This window comes from Chinchilla lanigera, unplaced genomic scaffold, assembly GCF_000276665.1.
Source record: "Chinchilla lanigera isolate Chin_1 unplaced genomic scaffold, ChiLan1.0 scaffold00022, whole genome shotgun sequence".
Lineage (NCBI taxonomy): Eukaryota > Metazoa > Chordata > Mammalia > Rodentia > Chinchillidae > Chinchilla > Chinchilla lanigera.
This window is the reverse complement of record NW_004955423.1, coordinates 1,742,872-1,761,906: the sequence shown is the minus strand read 5'-3', so window position 1 is coordinate 1,761,906 and position 19,035 is coordinate 1,742,872. Positions and strand designations below refer to the sequence as shown.

General features: G+C 41.5%; 2 protein-coding genes across 3 annotated transcripts in view; one reads left to right on the top strand and one right to left on the bottom strand.

The window, feature by feature from the left end:
* The first annotated feature begins 3,284 nt into the window (after positions 1 to 3,284).
* On the top strand, positions 3,285 to 13,098 carry Rpl5 (ribosomal protein L5). 2 transcript variants are annotated; one of them, XM_005385040.1, is made up of 8 exons: positions 3,285 to 3,393; positions 4,655 to 4,724; positions 4,814 to 4,929; positions 6,347 to 6,481; positions 7,699 to 7,901; positions 9,201 to 9,378; positions 12,268 to 12,353; positions 12,880 to 13,098. In XM_005385040.1, the coding sequence occupies exons 1-8, from the start codon at positions 3,391 to 3,393 to the stop codon at positions 12,977 to 12,979; spliced, it is 891 nt and encodes a 296-aa protein (XP_005385097.1). In that variant the 5' UTR covers positions 3,285 to 3,390; the 3' UTR covers positions 12,980 to 13,098. The 2 variants fall into 2 exon arrangements, with proteins under 2 accessions (XP_005385097.1, XP_005385096.1); XM_005385039.1 differs by having other exon boundaries at positions 12,265 to 12,353.
* A 157-nt stretch (positions 13,099 to 13,255) lies between these two features.
* The window catches only part of Fam69a (family with sequence similarity 69, member A), a 97,090-nt gene continuing 91,310 nt past the window's right edge, over positions 13,256 to 19,035 (bottom strand). The window contains exons 4-5 of the mRNA XM_005385041.2: positions 16,461 to 16,637; positions 13,256 to 15,576 (exon numbers count right to left, since the gene is read on the bottom strand). Of these exons, the coding sequence (XP_005385098.1) occupies positions 14,764 to 15,576; positions 16,461 to 16,637 (990 nt within the window). The 3' untranslated portion in view covers positions 13,256 to 14,763. The remainder of the gene's footprint in view (positions 15,577 to 16,460; positions 16,638 to 19,035) is intronic.

Sequence of the window (19,035 nt, the reverse complement as noted above, 5' to 3'; positions counted from 1 at the left end):
AAAAAAAAAAAAAAAAAAAAAAAAGAAACAAGGGTCTCACTATACTGCCCAGGCTGACTCAAACTTCTGGGCTCAGGCAGTCCTTCTGCCTCAATCTCCCAAGTATCTGTGGTTATAGGCGCTGCCACCTTGCTTGGCAATTTCTTACTTATTTGTTTACAGTACTGGGTATTGAACCAGGGTCTTTGCGCAGAGCTACGTACACAGCCCTTCCTTTCTTCTTTTTCGTTTTTTATTTGCAACAAGGTCTTGCTAAATTGCCCATGCTGGGCTGGAACTAGTGATCCTCCTGCCTTAGCCTTGCAGAGTGCTGGGATTATAGGCAGGCACCACCCCTTCCAGCTTCACCTTTATTTTTACACAAAAGGAATGGTAGTTAAGCCAAAGAATGTTCAATTTTAGTTAACCCAAATTCATCATGGAAAATGTTCCAAAGTCAACTGTACACAGTCATAAATTTTTCAGAGTACCAGGTCCCTCTATTAGCGGTTTTAAGGTGTTCCCAGACTCAAAGATTATATTGATGACACCTGAGTTCCACTTCAATAGGCTGAGGCATGCATTCTTTCATCTGCAAAAGAGCAATAACGATGCTATTGCAGCAATTTTAAGGACTAAAGGAGCTAATATAATAGCTGCTTAGTATAGAACATGATGCATATTTTTTCAGTAGATGTTTGCTGTCTGTTTTGTTTTGTTTTGTTTTGTTTTTTAGTGCTGGAGATCCCAGAGCCTGTGCATGCGGGTCAAGTGCTCTACCTGCGAACTGACTCTTGCCTGTGTTTTTAAATACTACATATAGATACCCAGGAGACAGCTTCCCTTTGCCCGTGCACCATCCGGCCACAAAATCTAAGTCATGAAGATTGAAAGGCGATGAGTGAAGGCCAAAGCCTCACAGAGCCTTCCAGCAGAGGGTGTGTAATGTAATGGATACATTGTGTCAGCTTGAGAAGTTGAGAAATTTAACTAAGGGACTCAGCAGGGGGCCAGGGTCCTCACTCGGTAACCATCCTCATTCTGTGCAAGAGGAGGGCAGGGAGATGGTGTGAGTGCTACACCCGCCCTGGGGGAGGGGAGCCTGCCTTTGTTGCTTTTGCTGTCTTCTGTCACCCTGAACTGCTGCCCCTGTGCTATGCCCCCCTGCCTTGGAGCCAGCTAATATGGACTGAAACCTCCACAAACTGTGAGCTAAATAAACCTCTCCTTCCTTAATTTTTGGCATTGAGCTATTTTGTTTCAGCCACAAGAGAAAAGTAACTCTTTTCAGAGTACCAGGTCCCTCTATTAGCGGTTTTAAGGTGTTCCCAGACTCAAAGATTATATTGATGACACCTGAGTTCCACTTCCATAGTCCGACGCATGTATCCTTTCATCTGCAAAAGAGCAATAAGGACGCTATTGCAGCAATTTTAAGGACTAAAGGAGCTAATATAATAGCTGCTTAGTATAGAACACCTGAGACAGGGTGGCAGCTACATTTCAGTCCTGTGATCTTTGGCAAGTGTAGTTTACAAAAGGTGTCCTCCTTTGACCCTGACAAGAGGAAACCTTGCTTGGCCCTGTACTTTTTTATTTTAATTTTTTTGTGTGTGAATATTTCACAACTATAATTTAAACCTTAGGGATAAAAGCTTAAAAAAAAAAACTGCTTAAGAGTAAGTGTAACTTTTCTATTGTCCTCCTATAAAATCCTAAGTTGATTTAATCAGGCCTCAAAGTTTGAGTTTTCTCTCAGTACCAAGCAACCACTACATCCACACAAAATACTTACTTGTAAATGTAATACTTGCCCTGGCTCATCCAACATGCAGTGCACTGGGCCCGTACTTGTAAAGCCTCACATGGAAACAAACATAAAGAAGAACTAAATGTATTAGTGAGTGCATGGTTCAGAACAAAAACGATGTACGGCTGTGGGCCGCCGCTGTCCCTTAGGACTTGGCACTCACTCTGACCACAGACTTCGAGCATCTGCCCTGGTAATCAATACCTAGGCCCCAGGGAAATGCTCCTCCACATTTCTTGTGCTGTGCCCTCAAAACAAAAGGCAACTGTGTCTGAAGGGCGCAAAGGCTTCAGGTTTGTGATGCTGCTGACATTTGAAATGGACAATGCTGTGGAGTGCAGGAGGACTTGAGTAATGGAATTTCTGGTACTTGAAGGGAAAACCAAATTAATTTATCAAATCGTTTCTGATGTGAGGGTGAGGTGTGCATATGCATGTGTGTGGGAAGAGGTGGTACGGGGGAGTGAACCCAGGGCCTTCACACTGAGTTACACCCCCAGCTCTTTTTATTCTGAGACAGTCTCAATAAGTTACCCATGCTGGCCTCAGACTCCATACTCTTCCATCGGTCTCCCATGTGCCAGGATTACTTACCAACAATCTTGGCTGCATTTGCTTTGTAGTGCAGGCTGGCCTTAAACTTACTGTGTAGTCCAGGCTGGCCTCGAACTCGCAGCAATCCTTCTGCCTCAGCCTCCTGAGTGCTAGAATTACAGGTATGAGCCACTATGCCCGGCTAAAATTAAAATTTTTGAGAATTTTTTCTACATTGCGATTGTTTTCTGACTCTGATAGCTCAGTGTACATAGTCTAATTCAAAAAGGCCTTTGAACAAAAGAGCAGCATACTTCCATTTTGGTTCTTCTTTCTCATTTTTAAAAAAATGTGCGTGTGTGTTTCTGGGGACTAAACCCAGGGTCTCCTATACGGTAGGCAAATGCTCTGCCACTGAGCTACATCCCCAGTCCTTGGCACTGTACTGAGTACTGTGCAGAGTGCCCGGGATTCAAAAGTGCTCCAGGCAGCAGGCTGATCCTCAGAAAGTTTGCAGTCTGTGGTGGACTGAAGCAAGTGCGAAGGTGCTGTGCAGAGACAGGAGAAGGGTCCCCACCCCAGGACCGAGGCTAGCAGGCAAGGCTTCCTAAGGGTGCCTTACATGTTCCTGGACCAGCCTGAGTAGTCCAGGAGGCAGAATCTTGGAGAAAGCAAGAGGACTCCAAAAAAACCTCATTACACTTAATTATTTTTCCTGCTTAGAAAAGTAATTCATGTTTTTGATAAAACGTTCTAACAAAAACAAGCGAAAGCCTCCCATGATCCTCTCTGTTCCTGCTCCTGGTCCATTCCTGTAAGATACTGAGTCAGTAGCGCTGTTGACACAAGGTTTGGGGAAGGCAAAGTTCAACACTCATCCTCCAACCAATAGGAGGCAGCACGCTGCAAACCTTCGGGCCGACGCTGCCTCTCTTTGCTACGTCGCAGGCGTAATCGGCAGCGCTACATACTGCGCCTGCGCACGAGTCCCGGCCTTTTTCCCCCTGTAGTGCTGCCGGGCCTGCAGGTCTGTGTAGAGCCGCGGAAGCGGGTCTCTCTTACACAGGATGGTAAGTGGGCATCTCGGCCTCAGGGGTGCGGATGCACAAGTGTTCACTGTCCCTTCCGGGACGTCAGTGCAGATCCCGTCCTGGGCGGTGCAGGCGTTGGATGGCGTTAGATTCTCGGCTGTGCTGTGCTCAGGCTGCGGCTCCCGGCGTGGCCTTAATGGCTGCCGCCCAGTGCGCAAGCTTGGGGGGGAGGGGTGGGCGAGGAAGGGTACCCAGGCTGGAAACGGGATCGGGAGAGGGGGTTGAGTAGGCGGCCCGCAGAGATGTTGCTGGCTGCTCGAAGGAGCCCCGGCAGGCAGCCGGGCGGGGAAGTTGCTTGTCTTCGGCCCCAGGTGGGGGATGCCAGGGTGGAGGCGGAGTGCGCAGGTCTGCGGGCCCGACGCGGCCCCGGCCGCTTGGTGCGTCTTCAGGAGAGCGCTGTACTCGGCCAGTCTTGCCGAAGGTTTCTGTTCGTAGGCGAGGGAGCTGGTTTGTGCTGAAGCCAAGGCTGTCAGTGGCGCTAGGAGTCCGTGGCCCATTCTGCAGATGGCCCACGGCAGGACCCCGGAAAGGCGGTCATTTCATTTGGGGTACGCGTCTGCTCCTTTTTCTGGTTAATCGCTGGTCCAAGTTATCAGTGATCGTTGGGACAGGACCCCAAAGGCGGGGTGAAGTATTGCTTTAGCTGGGAGTAGGCCGTACTTTTATGGGGGTCATTGTTGGTTGTGTTCTTGCCCGGTTGAGTGTGAAGGCAGGCGGTTTAGGCACGGAGGAAGTGAGAAAGCTGTAGTCCGAGGGTCTCTAAAGTGGGACATACAGTGTTTAGAATGGATGGGAAATTGTTTGAAAAGCAAAAGTAATGTGACAGTTCTGTATCTGTTGAATCTAATAAGTTGGAGCCTGCATTTTGTATGTTGCTTACCAGGAGTTGTAATGAATCGTTTTTACTGGGCTTTATAAAACTTGGTGACAAGCCGGGCGTGGTGGCGCACGCCTGAGGTGGGAAGATCGTTGCCAGTAGTTCGAGGCCAGCCTGGGCTACAAAGTGAGCTCAAGGCCAGCCATAGCGAGACCCTGTCTCAGAAAGACAAAAAACCGAAAAACTTGGTGACAGCTGGAAAGTAGAAGTGTTTATTGATCCCAGTAAGAAATAAGTGCTACAAAAACGGACAATTGTGTGTACTTGCTCTTGAAAAGTTACTTTGTTAACATGGTTAATGTACCTCAAAAGTACATATTAAAACATTAGTCAAAATTTTAATAAATTCTTTCTTTCTTTAAGGGTTTTGTTAAAGTTGTCAAGAATAAGGCCTACTTTAAGAGATACCAAGTGAAGTTTAGAAGAAGACGAGGTATGGACAGGTTTTCATCTTTTAAGCATTAAAACAATGCTGTTTTATAATAGAGTATCCCCTCTTAAATTTTTTTTTTTCCCCCCTAGAGGGCAAAACTGATTACTATGCCCGGAAACGCTTGGTGATCCAGGACAAAAATAAGTACAACACACCTAAATACAGGATGATAGTTCGTGTCACTAACAGAGATATCATTTGTCAGGTAAGTGGTGTTCTGGACTCTGGCAGTGGGTGGTAATAAAAACCCACGCTCCTTCACTCATGGTGCTAGAGAAGGTATCTGGGAAGCAAAGCACATGATAAATAGGTTAGGTGAGCTGTTGAGTGTTTGTGGGCTGTTGAGTGTTTGCTTTAGTAGGTCTAGAGTTGAAGATTAGGTAATGGGTATTTTAAAAAACACCTGAAAGATCAGCTATGTTTGGACATCTTGATCCCTTTTTATCTCACTTCCATTTTCTAATTTGAGAAAAAGAGGCTTTTATGTATGAGTAGGGTAGGCAAATAAATGGGGCAAGCAGAAGGCTTTCCCATCTCGATTACAGTACAAGTTTGTCCTTGGCTGGGTCCTGACCTTTGCTATGTTGTTTTACATGCCATTTAAGTCATTAAAGAAGTTTAATGAGATCCTTAAGACTGTTCTTATGTTTGCTTATTGTTTGAAACAGGTTTTTAAAAAGTGTACAAAAGTCCTGTTCGAAAGAATTCAAAAGCACCAGTTCATCAGTTTCTAGAACTAGGGAACATTCTGTTATTTGAGATTTGCTGATCTTTTGTGGGAGGCAGGCAAATCTGGTTGTTGGGTTTTGTTTTTTTGGTTTTTTTTTTTGTTTGTTTATGTTTTTTGAGACAAGGTCTATGTGGTTTAGACTGGCCTTGAACTCACTATGTAACCCAGGCTGGCCTTGAACTCACAGCAATCCTCCTGCTTCAGCCTCCTGAGTTGCTGGGATTACAGGCGTGTGATACCACGCCCGGCTGGCAAATCCATTTTCTGCACAAGTTTATTCACTGTGAAGGCAGTGTCTTCATATCTACCTTCAGGTATTAAACATGAGGTGTTTAAAATAATTGGGTACCCCTCTTGGACTTTCAAAAGTGTGTCATTTATCAGCTAACTCAGCTCAGAACCTTTTGCTTATATAAAGTAAGGAACTAGAGTATAATTTATTAAAGCATGTATGTATTTGGAAATTTTAGCTTTGCATACTGTGACATTCATTGGTCAGATGTTTACAGATACCTAAGTCCATCCAATACCCAACTGTTACATAGTTGACCAAGTCGTAAGTTACAGTTGGAGGCAAGTGGGTTTAAAAAATATTAAGTGAATGAGAAACCACTTTGAAGATATCAATATGTAATACAACAAGCATTGTTAATTCCCTACCACTTTGTTTGTAACTGTACTATCTGTTCTGTTCTTTTGCTATTTTGTAAAATGTTGTCTGTCTGTTAATGTTTTCCTCCTTTTATTTTTAAAATTTAAAAAAAAATATTAAGTGATACTGATGTGTCTGTTGAAGGTTTTTAAAAATTTTCCTTTGAAAAAGAAGACACATAGGACAAGTAATGAAACAGTGACAGCAACAGATTACTAACCTGATTTTTCTTTATTGTAGATTGCTTATGCCCGTATCGAAGGGGATATGATAGTCTGTGCAGCATACGCACATGAACTACCAAAGTACGGTGTGAAAGTTGGCCTAACAAATTATGCTGCAGCATATTGTACTGGCCTGCTGCTGGCCCGCAGGGTATGTATATGTATAAGGTGACTTGAATAGCTTAGTGGGGTTAGGGTTGTTTGGAATTGCCCTTGGGATGCTTGCATGTGGGTGAGAGACTTAGCCTGGGCTGTGGGATAGTGCTTACTGTTGCTTTGTGGCTTAGCAAGGAAGATGATTTTATAAATACAAAATGTAGTGAGATGGCAGTGCATTTTTTAGTAATCTGGGTGACGCACTTGCTTGTCTTCCTATTTTCTGTTCTGATGGTGGGTATGTCTGAACCAGCCTTGTCCAAAAGAATGTTCTGCAGTGGTGATCTATCTGTAATGTTTGGTCGGGCAGCCACTCCTCTCCTGTGACTATTTTAAACACTGATATTTTTTTTTTTCCTTTTGAGAAAAGACAAAGTCTCTGTATAGTTGAGGCTGGCCTTCACTCATTGTGTGGTATAGAATAGCCTCAAACTCGCAATCCTCCTGCCTCAGATTTCTGTGAATTTTTAACTTGAATTTGAAAAGCCACTTGTGGGTAGTGGCTGCTTAGCCAGCAAGCAAAGGTACAGGTTTTTGCATTGTTAGTGTGCATTAAAAATGCAGACTTGGCAGGGGTTGTACTCAAGGCATACTGAGAACTTGTATTTTGATAGGATGTCCCGAGTCATTTTACACACATTAAAACTTCAGAAATACTGTCTTCTACTTTCTGGTGCATAGGCATTGATGGGAAGTTTCATTTTTCTTTTAATCACTTTGTGTCTGATGGGCAGCATTTCCTGTATGTGCTATGTTAATGTGGGCTGGGAATGAAAATGTGATTTTGCCGTTCTTTTGTTATCTTAGTTACTGTTTTGCAGTGTAGTTGTCAAGCATATACATTATAGTGTTCCACATCACAGGCTATAAACGTGTTTGAGTAGGGAGCAACATTATCAAATATGAGAGCAACTTGGTACAAGTTTGGTGAAACTGGCTGGGTGACAGGGTACCAGCAGCAGTCCAAATTAAAATAACATTTGGGGAATATGGGACCGAAGATGTTCCTTTCAGACCTACCCTTACAATTTTGTTCTAGATTGTTACACAAAACCACACACGATTTTATATTTAATTATTGAATTATAGCTAAATAAGACTGAAAAAATGTGGGGATTATTTCCCTTGAGTAAATGTAAGGATTGAATTATTACATAGTTGTGAAATGTTTCAATGTAGAGTGTAATTTTATATCAACTTCTTCCTCAATAGCTTCTCAATAGGTTTGGCATGGATAAGATCTATGAAGGCCAGGTGGAGGTGACTGGAGATGAATACAATGTGGAGAGCATTGACGGTAAACCTGGTGCCTTCACCTGCTATTTGGATGCAGGCCTTGCCAGAACTACAACTGGCAATAAAGTTTTTGGAGCCCTAAAGGGTGCTGTGGATGGAGGCCTGTCTATCCCTCACAGGTAATAGTATTCAAGACCTTGTGCTTTGACCCCAGTATTTCCTTGATTCTACCTAGTAGAACTGTAGAGATTACTGAATCTATTAAAATAGCTGTCGTTGAATCCCTACTCTATGCTAGTACTTTGCAAAAGGAACCTGGCACAGCAGGAAGGAATTGTAACCCATGAGGAGACGGGGCTCAGAGGTAGTGGTCTGGCCAGGGTTCGGGGGCTAATAAGTGGAAGTGCTGGGGAGAAAGCTACAGTCTTTTTCATATGACTTAATTTTGGTTAGAAATGAACAACTCTGTTCCTGCCCTGTACATTTTCTTTTTCTTTTGATGTACTGGGTTAAGGAAAAATGTGGATCTAAAAGGCTTATGTGAGATTCTTTTTTTCCTTTTTTTCGTACTGGGAATCAAACTCAGGACCTTGTGCTTGCCAGGCAGGCGCTTGTACCGCTGAGCTATATCCCCGGCCCTGTAAGATTCTTAAATATTCAACTGGAAGTAGAATTTCAGGCAATTCTTGGTAGCTTCTTTGGTTTCAGTTGTTAAATAGAGGCATCTCAAAACCCTATCTCAAAAAAAAAAACAAAAAAACAACCCTATCTCCAGATTGAACTCTGGGCCTTGGTACTGAACTATATCCTAGTCTTTTATTTTGAGACAGGGTTTTGCTAAGGTGCCCTTGCTGGGCTTGAACTTGTGGTCCTCTTGCCTTAGATGCCCAGAGTGTTGGGGTTACAGGCATGGGCCATACCTGTTAAATGTTTTTGCATGTTTTCTTATTGTCTACAACAGTTGAAATGAGTCTGCATTGTAAATTCATCTCCATTTAGAAACAAGTTAATGAGGTACAAAACGTCTCAGGTGATTTCCTTAATTACGATCTTATACAAACCATTTATTCCCCTCTACTCTGAGGCTCCCCTGAAATTAGTAGGATTTGGGGGATAAATTTTGAAACCCCTTCCTATGCTAATACAGAATTTATGAACAGCCTTCGTACCTGTTTCTAAAGGTGTTTGTGGTGGCGGGTGCAGTGGTGCGCACTTGCGTGGAGAAGTCTGAGGACCGCACTTGAACCCAGGGGTTGGAGCCTGTGGAGGGGTGCTGTGCTTGTTTTCTCTTCGGAAACGCGGTGACGAGCTGCCAAATGACGATAGCCCACTAACTGAGCAGTCCGTAGTTGGTCCTTTGGCTGCATATGATGTAGCAGTTGTTTCAAGACGGGACTGATGGCAGCTGCTGAAGTGAATTCCTGTCCGTGAACTTGTTTCAGTTAATGTGTACTGAAATATAAAAAATTTTATTTTAGTACCAAACGATTCCCTGGTTATGATTCTGAAAGCAAGGAGTTCAATGCAGAAGTACATCGGAAGCACATCATGGGTCAGAATGTCGCGGATTACATGCGTTACCTAATGGAAGAAGATGAAGATGCTTACAAGAAACAGTTCTCTCAGTACATAAAGAACAATGTAACTCCAGACATGGTAAATTTACCTAAAAGTGCTTGTGTGTTAATTTACATAAACAAGTTTGATGGGTTACGTTTATTTCAGGCTAGCAGTTGAAAGTTGAGTATATTTGCGAGTGAGTATGTTTGTAAGTACAGTAGATCCACGTAGTTGCTCTTGTCTTGAAGAGAGATTAGAAGGTTGGATGAGAGTAGATTAAGCAGAGAGCCAGTATAAACCCATGGGGATGTAGTATAAGTAATGAGCTGTACTTGTCAGCAGGTTTTAAATACTCAAGTGTGGCAGGCTTTAAGCATTTAAAGCCCTTTGATGCCTTTTATGCTTTGGCTGTTCTGTATTTATAGATCTCATCCTGTGGTTATAACGTATGTATAATCTACTTTGATATGAAGGGTGAGACATTAAACACTGATTTTGAGGAGGAAGAAAGTTCTTAATACTAAATATCATGCTGTGTTCTGGACTGTGAATACCCCGTGGATACACAAAAGGGAACCATACAGATTCTGTCACTAGCTCTGCATGATGCACAAAAGGGAACCATGTTGCAGAAGAGGTCTAATGTTGGAAATCTGTCAGTCCCAAAGGTGAATTTCTAGGGCAACTTCTTTTAAAACACTGGACTAATTGAAGGTTATACTGCCAGTTTTGAAGTTACAGTGAACATATAGACCCCAAATCAGATAATTATAAAACTGTATTACAAGTTGTTTGTAATTGTTACATTGTCTTTCCTGTAGCATTGTAGTTTCTATTAAGAGTAGCAGTTCTTGTAGGCTTATTTTACCTGGCCTGCACAGTAGTACTTCCTAAGCCATAGTCCTGATCTGGTCATGTCACAGTTGCTCCAGACATCCACTTCCATCCAGTCTGTGTGCTTTCCGATACTCACTTGTTGATGCGTTCCTACACTCATGCTGTACTTAAGCCAGGATTCTCATTGACTAACGTACTTTTCAGTTAGCTTACTTGTTTTATTTTGGGGGCAGAACTGAGGAGCTGGGAATTGAGCCCAGGTCCTTGTGCATGCTGTTCATGTGCTTTACCACTGAGCTGTAGCCTCAGCTTGCTCATTAATTTTATCTGTGGTAGCCTCTTTCCTCCTGTGTACCTGCTGAAATCCTCTGCAGATATCTGATGTGTCTCTACTGTTTTCCCAAAAAATAGGACATAGGTAGAAAATAATCTGCCTTTAAAAACTAGGGTTCAAAAAATCCAGGCCCAATCAGCCTATTCTTGCCTTACAGAAGAGCCACTGAGCAAGAGAATAGTGATGCCAGCCAGCAAAGGTAAGGATAGGCTGATTGGGGCTGCCTTTTTTTCTCCCATGGGGTTAGAGGCTGGCATTTTTGAGCTGTAGTTTTCAAGGCTGATTATTTTTTGGCTAGGCTTATTTTCTGGGAAGTAGGGTAACAAGCGATTTTTACCCAAATTTGTGGCATTATTTACCTATGTGCTTGTGTTTTCTACTTCTTTAGCCTCTTGGAAATAGAGAAATTAACTGTGTATGTTGATGATTGAACCCAGGTTTTTCTTTTTTTTTTACTCAGCCTCGAACTCCTGCTTCAGCCTCCTAAGTGCTGGGAGTACAGGTGTGTACTACCTTGCCCAGCCTCCATCCTTTTTTAGTTTTTATTTTGGGATTCTTTTTTTTTTTTTTCCTGGTACCAGGAATCAAACTCACAACCTTGCGCTTGCCAGGCAGGCACTGTGCCGCTGAGCTAAATCCCCAGCCCCTAGTTATTATTTTGACAACAGGGTTTTGCTAAATTGCTCGGGCCTTGAACTTGGAATCCTCTTGACTTTCACCATGCCCCACAGAAGTTAACTTTGTTAAAGGATTTAGGTAGTTGAGGTCCTTCGTGGTGGACACACTGAGGATGGAATCCAAGTACTGAGCTGAGTGAGCATTTGGTTTGATTTTTTTTGAGACAGTTTTGCTGTGTAGTTCAGGCTGGCCTCAAGCTTGCCACAGTCCTTTTGCCTCTGTCTCCCAAGTGCTGGGAGTACAGGTATGCACTGGCATTCTAGCTCCCTGGCATTATTTTTTTTTAAGAGTCCTGCTCTACCACTGAGCCACACCCCTGCCCCTGCTTTGCATATGTTTTCTGTTTTAAAATAAGTAAGTCCTCACTGTGTAGCCCAGGCTGGGTTCAAATTTGGATCCTTCCTCAGCCTCCTGAGTGCTGGGATTATAGGCATGTGCACCATGCTCAGTATTTTGATACTCATTAGGGAGCTATAATTTTTATATATACAAGTTGTAACCATGGATTTTAAAAATGAGCTGTAGAAAAATGTGCCCAATAAGGAATCAAAATTGCTGACTCTTCAGTTTCTAGAAAATTCAGACCTTTTGACTTGCAGGGATGTTACATTAGTGGGAAATGTAGGTAACAAAAGAATTTAGCATTTGCTTCATGGCCTCTGTTGTGTTGTCCTGTCCTTGGTCTGCATAAAGCTATGTCAGTGTTGTGACTCTGACCCTGTATACTTTGCATCTTAATATCTTAAATACTTTCATTTTGGCATGTGTTCTTACTGAACGAAAGAATTTAGGCCAGAATTTTTAGAACGAGGAGCACAGTATACGTTCTACAAAAATAAATTTGCCTTAGAATGACTCAAGTATGGTTCAGTTCCTCAGCAATACATACAAGTTTTTCTCTGAAGTTGGGTTTTGTGAATAATGTCAGTTCACATTGAGTAAGGTAAACACTGGGAATTTGTCAGTAAAAGCTGGTTTACATATAGGAAATTAAGCAGGGACTAACATTGACTTGGATTAGTTCCTTTTGAGAACCATGCTCAGAATGACAAAGCAAGTAGTAGAACACTTGGCCTTAATACAGTAGGGCACATGAAATGAAACCAAGTACTGTTTGCTTTTCTTTGTTTCAGATGGAGGAGATGTATAAAAAAGCTCATGCTGCTATACGAGAGAATCCAGTCTATGAAAAGAAGCCGAAGAGAGAAGTTAAAAAGAAGAGGTAGGAGTCTTGCTGTCTCAAGAGAAGTTTGGTGTGGTTCGCACATGCCTCGTTTCATTCTATGGGTCAGGCTTTCGGGGAGGTTGTGCAAACTCGATCACTAGCTCTGCATGTTGTGGCAGGAGCTAAGGGAACCAGGTTTGCTAAAGTAATTGTGGTGATAGGACTGTATTAGCCTCAGAAGCTACTGAGGTGGCCCGTTCTGTCCTCATACAGCATACGCATCACTTACTGCATTTTTAGTTGGCCTTTTCATCTCTTGGTAGATTAAAAAAAAAAGTACATGCACACTGAGCCACTGTAGTATCACTGGTTTTTTTAATTTGATGTTTGACCCTGTGGTACAGGACAGGATCACAGAAGTGGTTCAGAAAGTTAGCTCTTAAGAATAAAATTATATTAGAACTTAGATTAACCTCCATCTGATAATAAAGTCTGTCATTTTCAAGTTAAATATTCTGAAGTTAATATTCTGTATCCTCTTTAGCTATGGTTTTTAACCATACATTCCTGTTTTGTTTTATAGGTGGAACCGTCCCAAAATGTCCCTTGCCCAGAAGAAAGATCGGGTAGCTCAAAAGAAGGCAAGCTTCCTCAGAGCTCAGGAGCGGGCTGCCGAGAGTTAAACCAAATTTCTATGAAGATTTTTCAGATAAAGACCAATAAACTTATTCATCAAGCAGCTGCTTTTGTATTAAGCTCTTGTTATAAGAGTCTAGGGAATAAACTGAAGCAAAGGAGTTGACGGGTTTTGTTTTCTTGAAGAAACAGGTGTAATTTTTTCCAGAAAAGAAACATCTTGGGTGTTGACTCCAGCAAAGTTCATACTTCTTGGGCTTCTTTTCCCTCTTATCCCTCAAATTCTAAGTTTGGCAAGCAACAGACCAACAGTGATCACTAGAAGTATTTCTTCTGTTCATTTATTATAACCAGATCATTAGTGGGAAGAAAACATACCTCAAAAGTACAATCTTGAAGGAAACAACTGGTGGTAACCCATGGCTTTCAATTTTGAGAGCAAATGAAGATCACAGATTTAGTACACTCATGTTAACTAGGTTAAACCTCTGAGGAGAAAGTATACTAGTGCCTTCAGACTGAAGAGGAGGTGTCTTTTTTTATGGAGATGTTGAAGGGTACATGCCAGATCTCACTATGAAAATACATGGAAAGTGACCAAATAGTAAATTTTGCGTATGTGGGAAAAAATAATTGGGTGGATAAATTTACATGCATCTTTTAAGAAACAGCCCTTTAGTCCACAGGAAACACTGAAAATGGGAAATTGACGGTCTTTGATGATTTCTTTTAGTCCTGTTCTTAACAGTTAAGCACTTTCCCCACAGCTCAAATGCAGGATAAATGGGTTTTGGGTATGTGGCCTCAAGATGTCAGTTTTGCAGTTCTGGGACTCAAACCCAGGGCCTCAAGCATGCTAAGCAAGCACTACCATTGAGCTACATTCCCAACTCAAGGGACTGTAAACTTGGTAGGCTTAGCTGATACTAAGATGGGCTCACCCAGCTTTATTTTGAGACAGGGTCTTGCTGTGCAGCCCAGGCTGGTCTTAAACTCACTATGGAGCCTAGGCTGGCCTTAAATCTGTGGTGATCCTCCTGCCCGAGCCTCCCGAGTGCTGGGATTACAGGCCTCTGCCACTGCGTGCAGCCCCATCCAATCTTTAGGCTAGTGAAAATTTGATTTCAGCCACTAACATTGCTAATGGTGTATTGTCAAGTAGAATACTTTTTCAAGTTAAAAACCATTCAGGGGATGTTTGCCAGCTATCTGTGACATTTGATGTCTGAGGTTAAAATGTGTAAATCTATGGTGTAATAAACCATACTGTTAACCCAGTATGGTTTTATAAAGGAGTAATTTTAATGAACCTGCTTTGCAGTCTTGTTAATGTGCAAATGTTACCATGCTAAGACATTAGTAAATTTGTGTAAGTTTTAAACACCTTCAGTGCAAACTGCCCAGCAATGGTATTTGGGTAATAAAACATTCACTGTTGTTTATGGAATGAGGTGTTTCACAGCTTTTTTTTTTTTTAAGTCACCACTCAAAATAGCCCCACAGTGCATGGAATTGGCAAATGTAACAGAGCTTCTAAAAGCAGGAGTTGGCACGTGGTGGTGTGTGCCTACAGTCCCAGCGCAGAGGAGGCTCAGGCAAAATCACTGGAGTCCAGGAGTTCGTCCAACCTGGGCAACAGAACAATACCCCATCTCAAAAAACAAAGGAGTGAAATCTTGTGTGCCCAATGTTACTTCCACAATTGTGTGTATTTAAGATGATGGCTCCTTATGCCCCTGAAGGAAGGATCTGAATCAGAAGCCATTCTTTTGAATGCTCTAAGTGGATATTCAGAAATGGTAAGTTTCCTACTATGGTAACAATGTCCAAATTAAGAGTCATTTGTGTAGGAAATTTTCTTCCACAATAGTGTCTTTAGGTTATTTAGTATTAAAGAGTGTTCCATTTCCATTTGATTTGCTGTGACTTTGAGAGCAATACAGGAATAAAGCTGCTTTTCTAATTCTTCACGAATTTCACTTGGAGCACCACGCAGTAGGTAGTCTTTGAGTAACTGACAGGCTTTTGCCAAGTTTGGTTGTATTACTTCTGAAGTACACTTCATGGTGTTCTGATCACAGCTAGTTCTACAATCCGTGCCATAAACGCAATCCAGGTCAGACTCACAGTGACGATCCTTGATAAGTTCTTTCAGGTTTGTCTCTGGCACAATTTTCCTCATATCCACCATTTTCAAGTCATACTTATCATTATATCCTAGGTTTCTGGCACTAGTGTCACACATAAGAAAGTTTCCATAGGGGCCGTGGAAGACATCTTCCACGAATTCTAGAAGTCCTATGGCTATTTTCGCCTTTCTAGGCCATGATGGTGTGAACAGCTGATCCATAGTTCTTCTGAACCCAGACGGAATAAAAAGTTCAATGACCCATGGGAGGCTCATTCCATAAAGAGAGGTATACTCGACACTTTCCATCACATAGAGGTCACCGCAGAAGCCCATTAGTTTGGGGGTGTGTTCTTTATCTTGAAGTATCACCATGAGAAGAAACTCATTTAACTGGAGGAGTGCCCATGCTGACTTGGCTTCTCCCAAGGACACCTGGCCATCTTTGTCTCCGTCAGCTACCGTCAAGATGAGATTAACCAGTTCAGACAGGTTTCCTTGGTCCCCTAATTTTGCCTGTCAAGACAAGAATCTGGCTGTTACACAGAAGGAATGAAGAGTATCTCCTGTTTACCATAGTTGCTGTCTGGGCAGTACTACCATGCTAGTCATAATCCTGCTACTGAATCCCCATAAAGAAGTTTATATGTTACATCTCCAAATGTGATGCTTTTAAAGGAACTTAGGATATATTTATGTAACTGCAATACACCTTTCCGTTTTTTTTTTTTTTTTTTTTTTTGTCTTTTTTTCTTTCTGAGACAGGGTCTCGCTATGTAGTTCAGACTGGTTTTGAACTCACTGTGTAGCTGAGGCTGGCCTCAAACTCAGTGACCCTCCTGCCTCAGCCTCCTAAATGCTGGGATTACAGGTGTGTACCACCATGCCCACTTTACATGTGTCCATTTGTTAATAAATAGCCACTCTCACTCCTTCAGCCCTCTCAGATCCTTTAGATAGTACCAAGACACTAATTATTTTTTGTCTTATTTATACATTTACTTCCAATTTGCATTTTAAGGTTCATCAAAGTTGTAACAATGGTCAAGTGAAATTTATTTGATTTTGTATTAAACAGAATTACTTTATTGTTCCAATAATGGAGATGAAGAAGTTTTCCCTGTTAAGGTTCTCTGGGAGAAATAGTCTGAAATGCATGTAAACCAGCCAAAGAAAGCTTCTGAGTGAAAATAAAACAGCAACGCAAATTCTTTTCAGTGCTGTCATCATTTTCATTTTTGTTTATTTAGGCTTCACATGAATATTTCCTTAAATAATTTGCAGTCAGCACATTAGGAAGGAGTCAAAGTATGAAAATGTTAGTAGTTTAGGATGGGATCCTGGTAGTTCTCCTGAAGGAGACTACTTTGCACCAGCAACGTGTGGACAGATACACTTACCTTAAAGAGACTGTAGACCATTTCTTTGAACTTCTGTACAGTGGTTCCCCTGGTTGGCTTATCAAATAGTACTATTTCTTTCCTTGGCTCAAATTCAGTTCCAAAATCAAAATGGAGTGCTTGTTCCATTTGACATTTCACAACACCTGGTAGATTATCCCAAATCCCTAAATACATCTTTGTGAAAAAGAACAACAAGTTATGTATTACACTGAGTAGAAAATCTAAACGGTATACCACTAGAAGTTGGGCATGGTGATACATGACTGTAATCTGAGAACTCAAAGGCTGAGGCAAGAGGACTGCAAATTCACGCCCAGCTAGGGCAACTTAGCAACTTAGTGAGACCTTGTCTCAATACAAAATAAAGAAGGGCTGGAGATGGACCTCAGTGGGAAGGCCCTGGCCTCAATCCCCAGTTAAATCCCACTGTATTTGCTCTAAAATAAGACCTACCTGGAAAATATGCCCTACCATGACTTCTGGATCCTCATAATACAGGGCCTACACCTAAAATAAGCCCCAGTGAAGACTGTCGGCCAGACACATACATTTAGTATATCTGTTGCAATACATGATGTACCGAATTATAAAATAATATATAATTAACATAAATAAATATTATTGACTTTAATACTTAAAAAAGATAATATAAATTATAATTTGTAAATGTCCAAGTGGGTACCTTTGGATAAGAAGCAAGCACCTGCGTAGACAGATGAACTTGAGACTTATTGTTGAATGACTAGCTGGAGTACAGACATAATGCGTGAATAACACTTGAGAATGAATGGACATAGTTGTATCTAATAAGAAACTTCATAATTCAATACATCATGTACGGTAACAGTGCACTACGAACAGGCTATATAGACAAAAAGTACTCATTTAAAGACAGCTCTATTGGTAGACATAAGAGATTGGGGCCAGTGGTTCTACAGAAAATAGAGTTGTAAGAAATTCAGGCCAGAAATTGGGCTTTTGAGAGTTATGACCATGTTCCAGAAAATGAGATGACTGTATCTGAACAAATGTAGATTTTTATACATGGATAAATGAAAAGGTGTAGATTTTTGTACATGAAAAAAATAAGATATCCTCTGAAAATAAGCTCTATCACATCTTTTGAAGCAAAAATTAATATAAAACCTAGTCTCTATATTAGGGAATATAGACATCCATCTACCTATATCTATCTCTATCTATCTATCTGTGAACATTTATAGGGTCTTCCTACTCTGTAAAATACAAATAAGCATCAAAGCACTGAGGTTGAGCTGTGATTTTACTTTTGAACAGCAAATATGAAATACTTCAAATTTTTTCAAGTGAATTTTTAATTATGAAAATAATGCAAGCCTAAATATATTTGTTGAATAGTTAAATAGGATGTAAAATGTTCTTCCACATTTCATCTCCCTCATCCTATACCCCAGAATCAATCACTATTAAGTATCTAGCTATTTATCAACTGAACATTATATAGTGTTTACTGCATCTTATATCTTATGCCAAGTTGGAGTCCCTGCAAGCAGCACCTGACAGGGCAACACATGGAATTGTGAGTGAAGCCAAAGCTTTAATGGAGACTCCAAGAAGACTGGGCCCCAGGACTACGGAATGTGTCAAGGGAAGTTGTAGGGAGCATGGCCACATGGGCTGCCACCAGCAAGGTCATAGGGGCAGACCTGCCCAAGGTCTTGGAGCCCACATCCCACCACAGTGTGTTATGAATGCTGGATAAGCAGTTGTAGGGTTTAATGTTTACATGGTTGGTTTTGGTCTTGCTTTTGTCCAGTCCCTTTTTTCAATTCCCCTATTTCTCCTTTCTGGAATGGGAGTGTTTTATATGGTTCCATTGTACCTTGGAAGTAATTTTTTTTTTTGTCTTTTTGAGACAAGGTCTCACTGTGTAGTTCAGGCTGGCCTTGAGCTCACTTTGTAGCCCAGCCTGGTCTTGAACTTGCAACGATCCTCCTGCCTCAGCCTCCTGAGTGCTGAGATTACAGGCATGCACCACTATACCCAGTGGTAATTTGTTTTTAAATTTTTTTTCTTTTTCTTTCTTTTTTCTTTTTTAAGGCAGGCTCTTGCTCTGTAATTCAGACTGTTCAGACTGGTCTTATACTCACTATGTAGCCTTTAGCCTCAAACTCACAGCAATCGTCCTGCCTCAGCCTCTTGTGTGCTGGGATTACAGGCATGTGCCACCATGCCTGGCCTGTTTTTAAATTATTGAAAAGATTCACAGCTAAATTTGCCTTGAGTCCTAGAGTAGACTTTGGATTTGGAGTTTGAAACAATGCTCTTCTATCCTTACCTGTGAAGTAAATGGGCTTCTTCCACCATGCATTCCCATCATGATTACTGTCTCTACACAGGCCCATAAGTAATGGTCAGCCAACTGACCATGGACTGAAACCTCCACAAATAATTCTTTTTTTTTTTCCCCAAATAATTCTTTCTTTTAAAGTTTTAAATTGACTGTCTCAAGTATTTTGTTACAGTAATAAAAGGGTAACACAATCTACTAATTTGTTACTTAATTCTTTTTTTTTTTTTTTTTTTTTTTTTT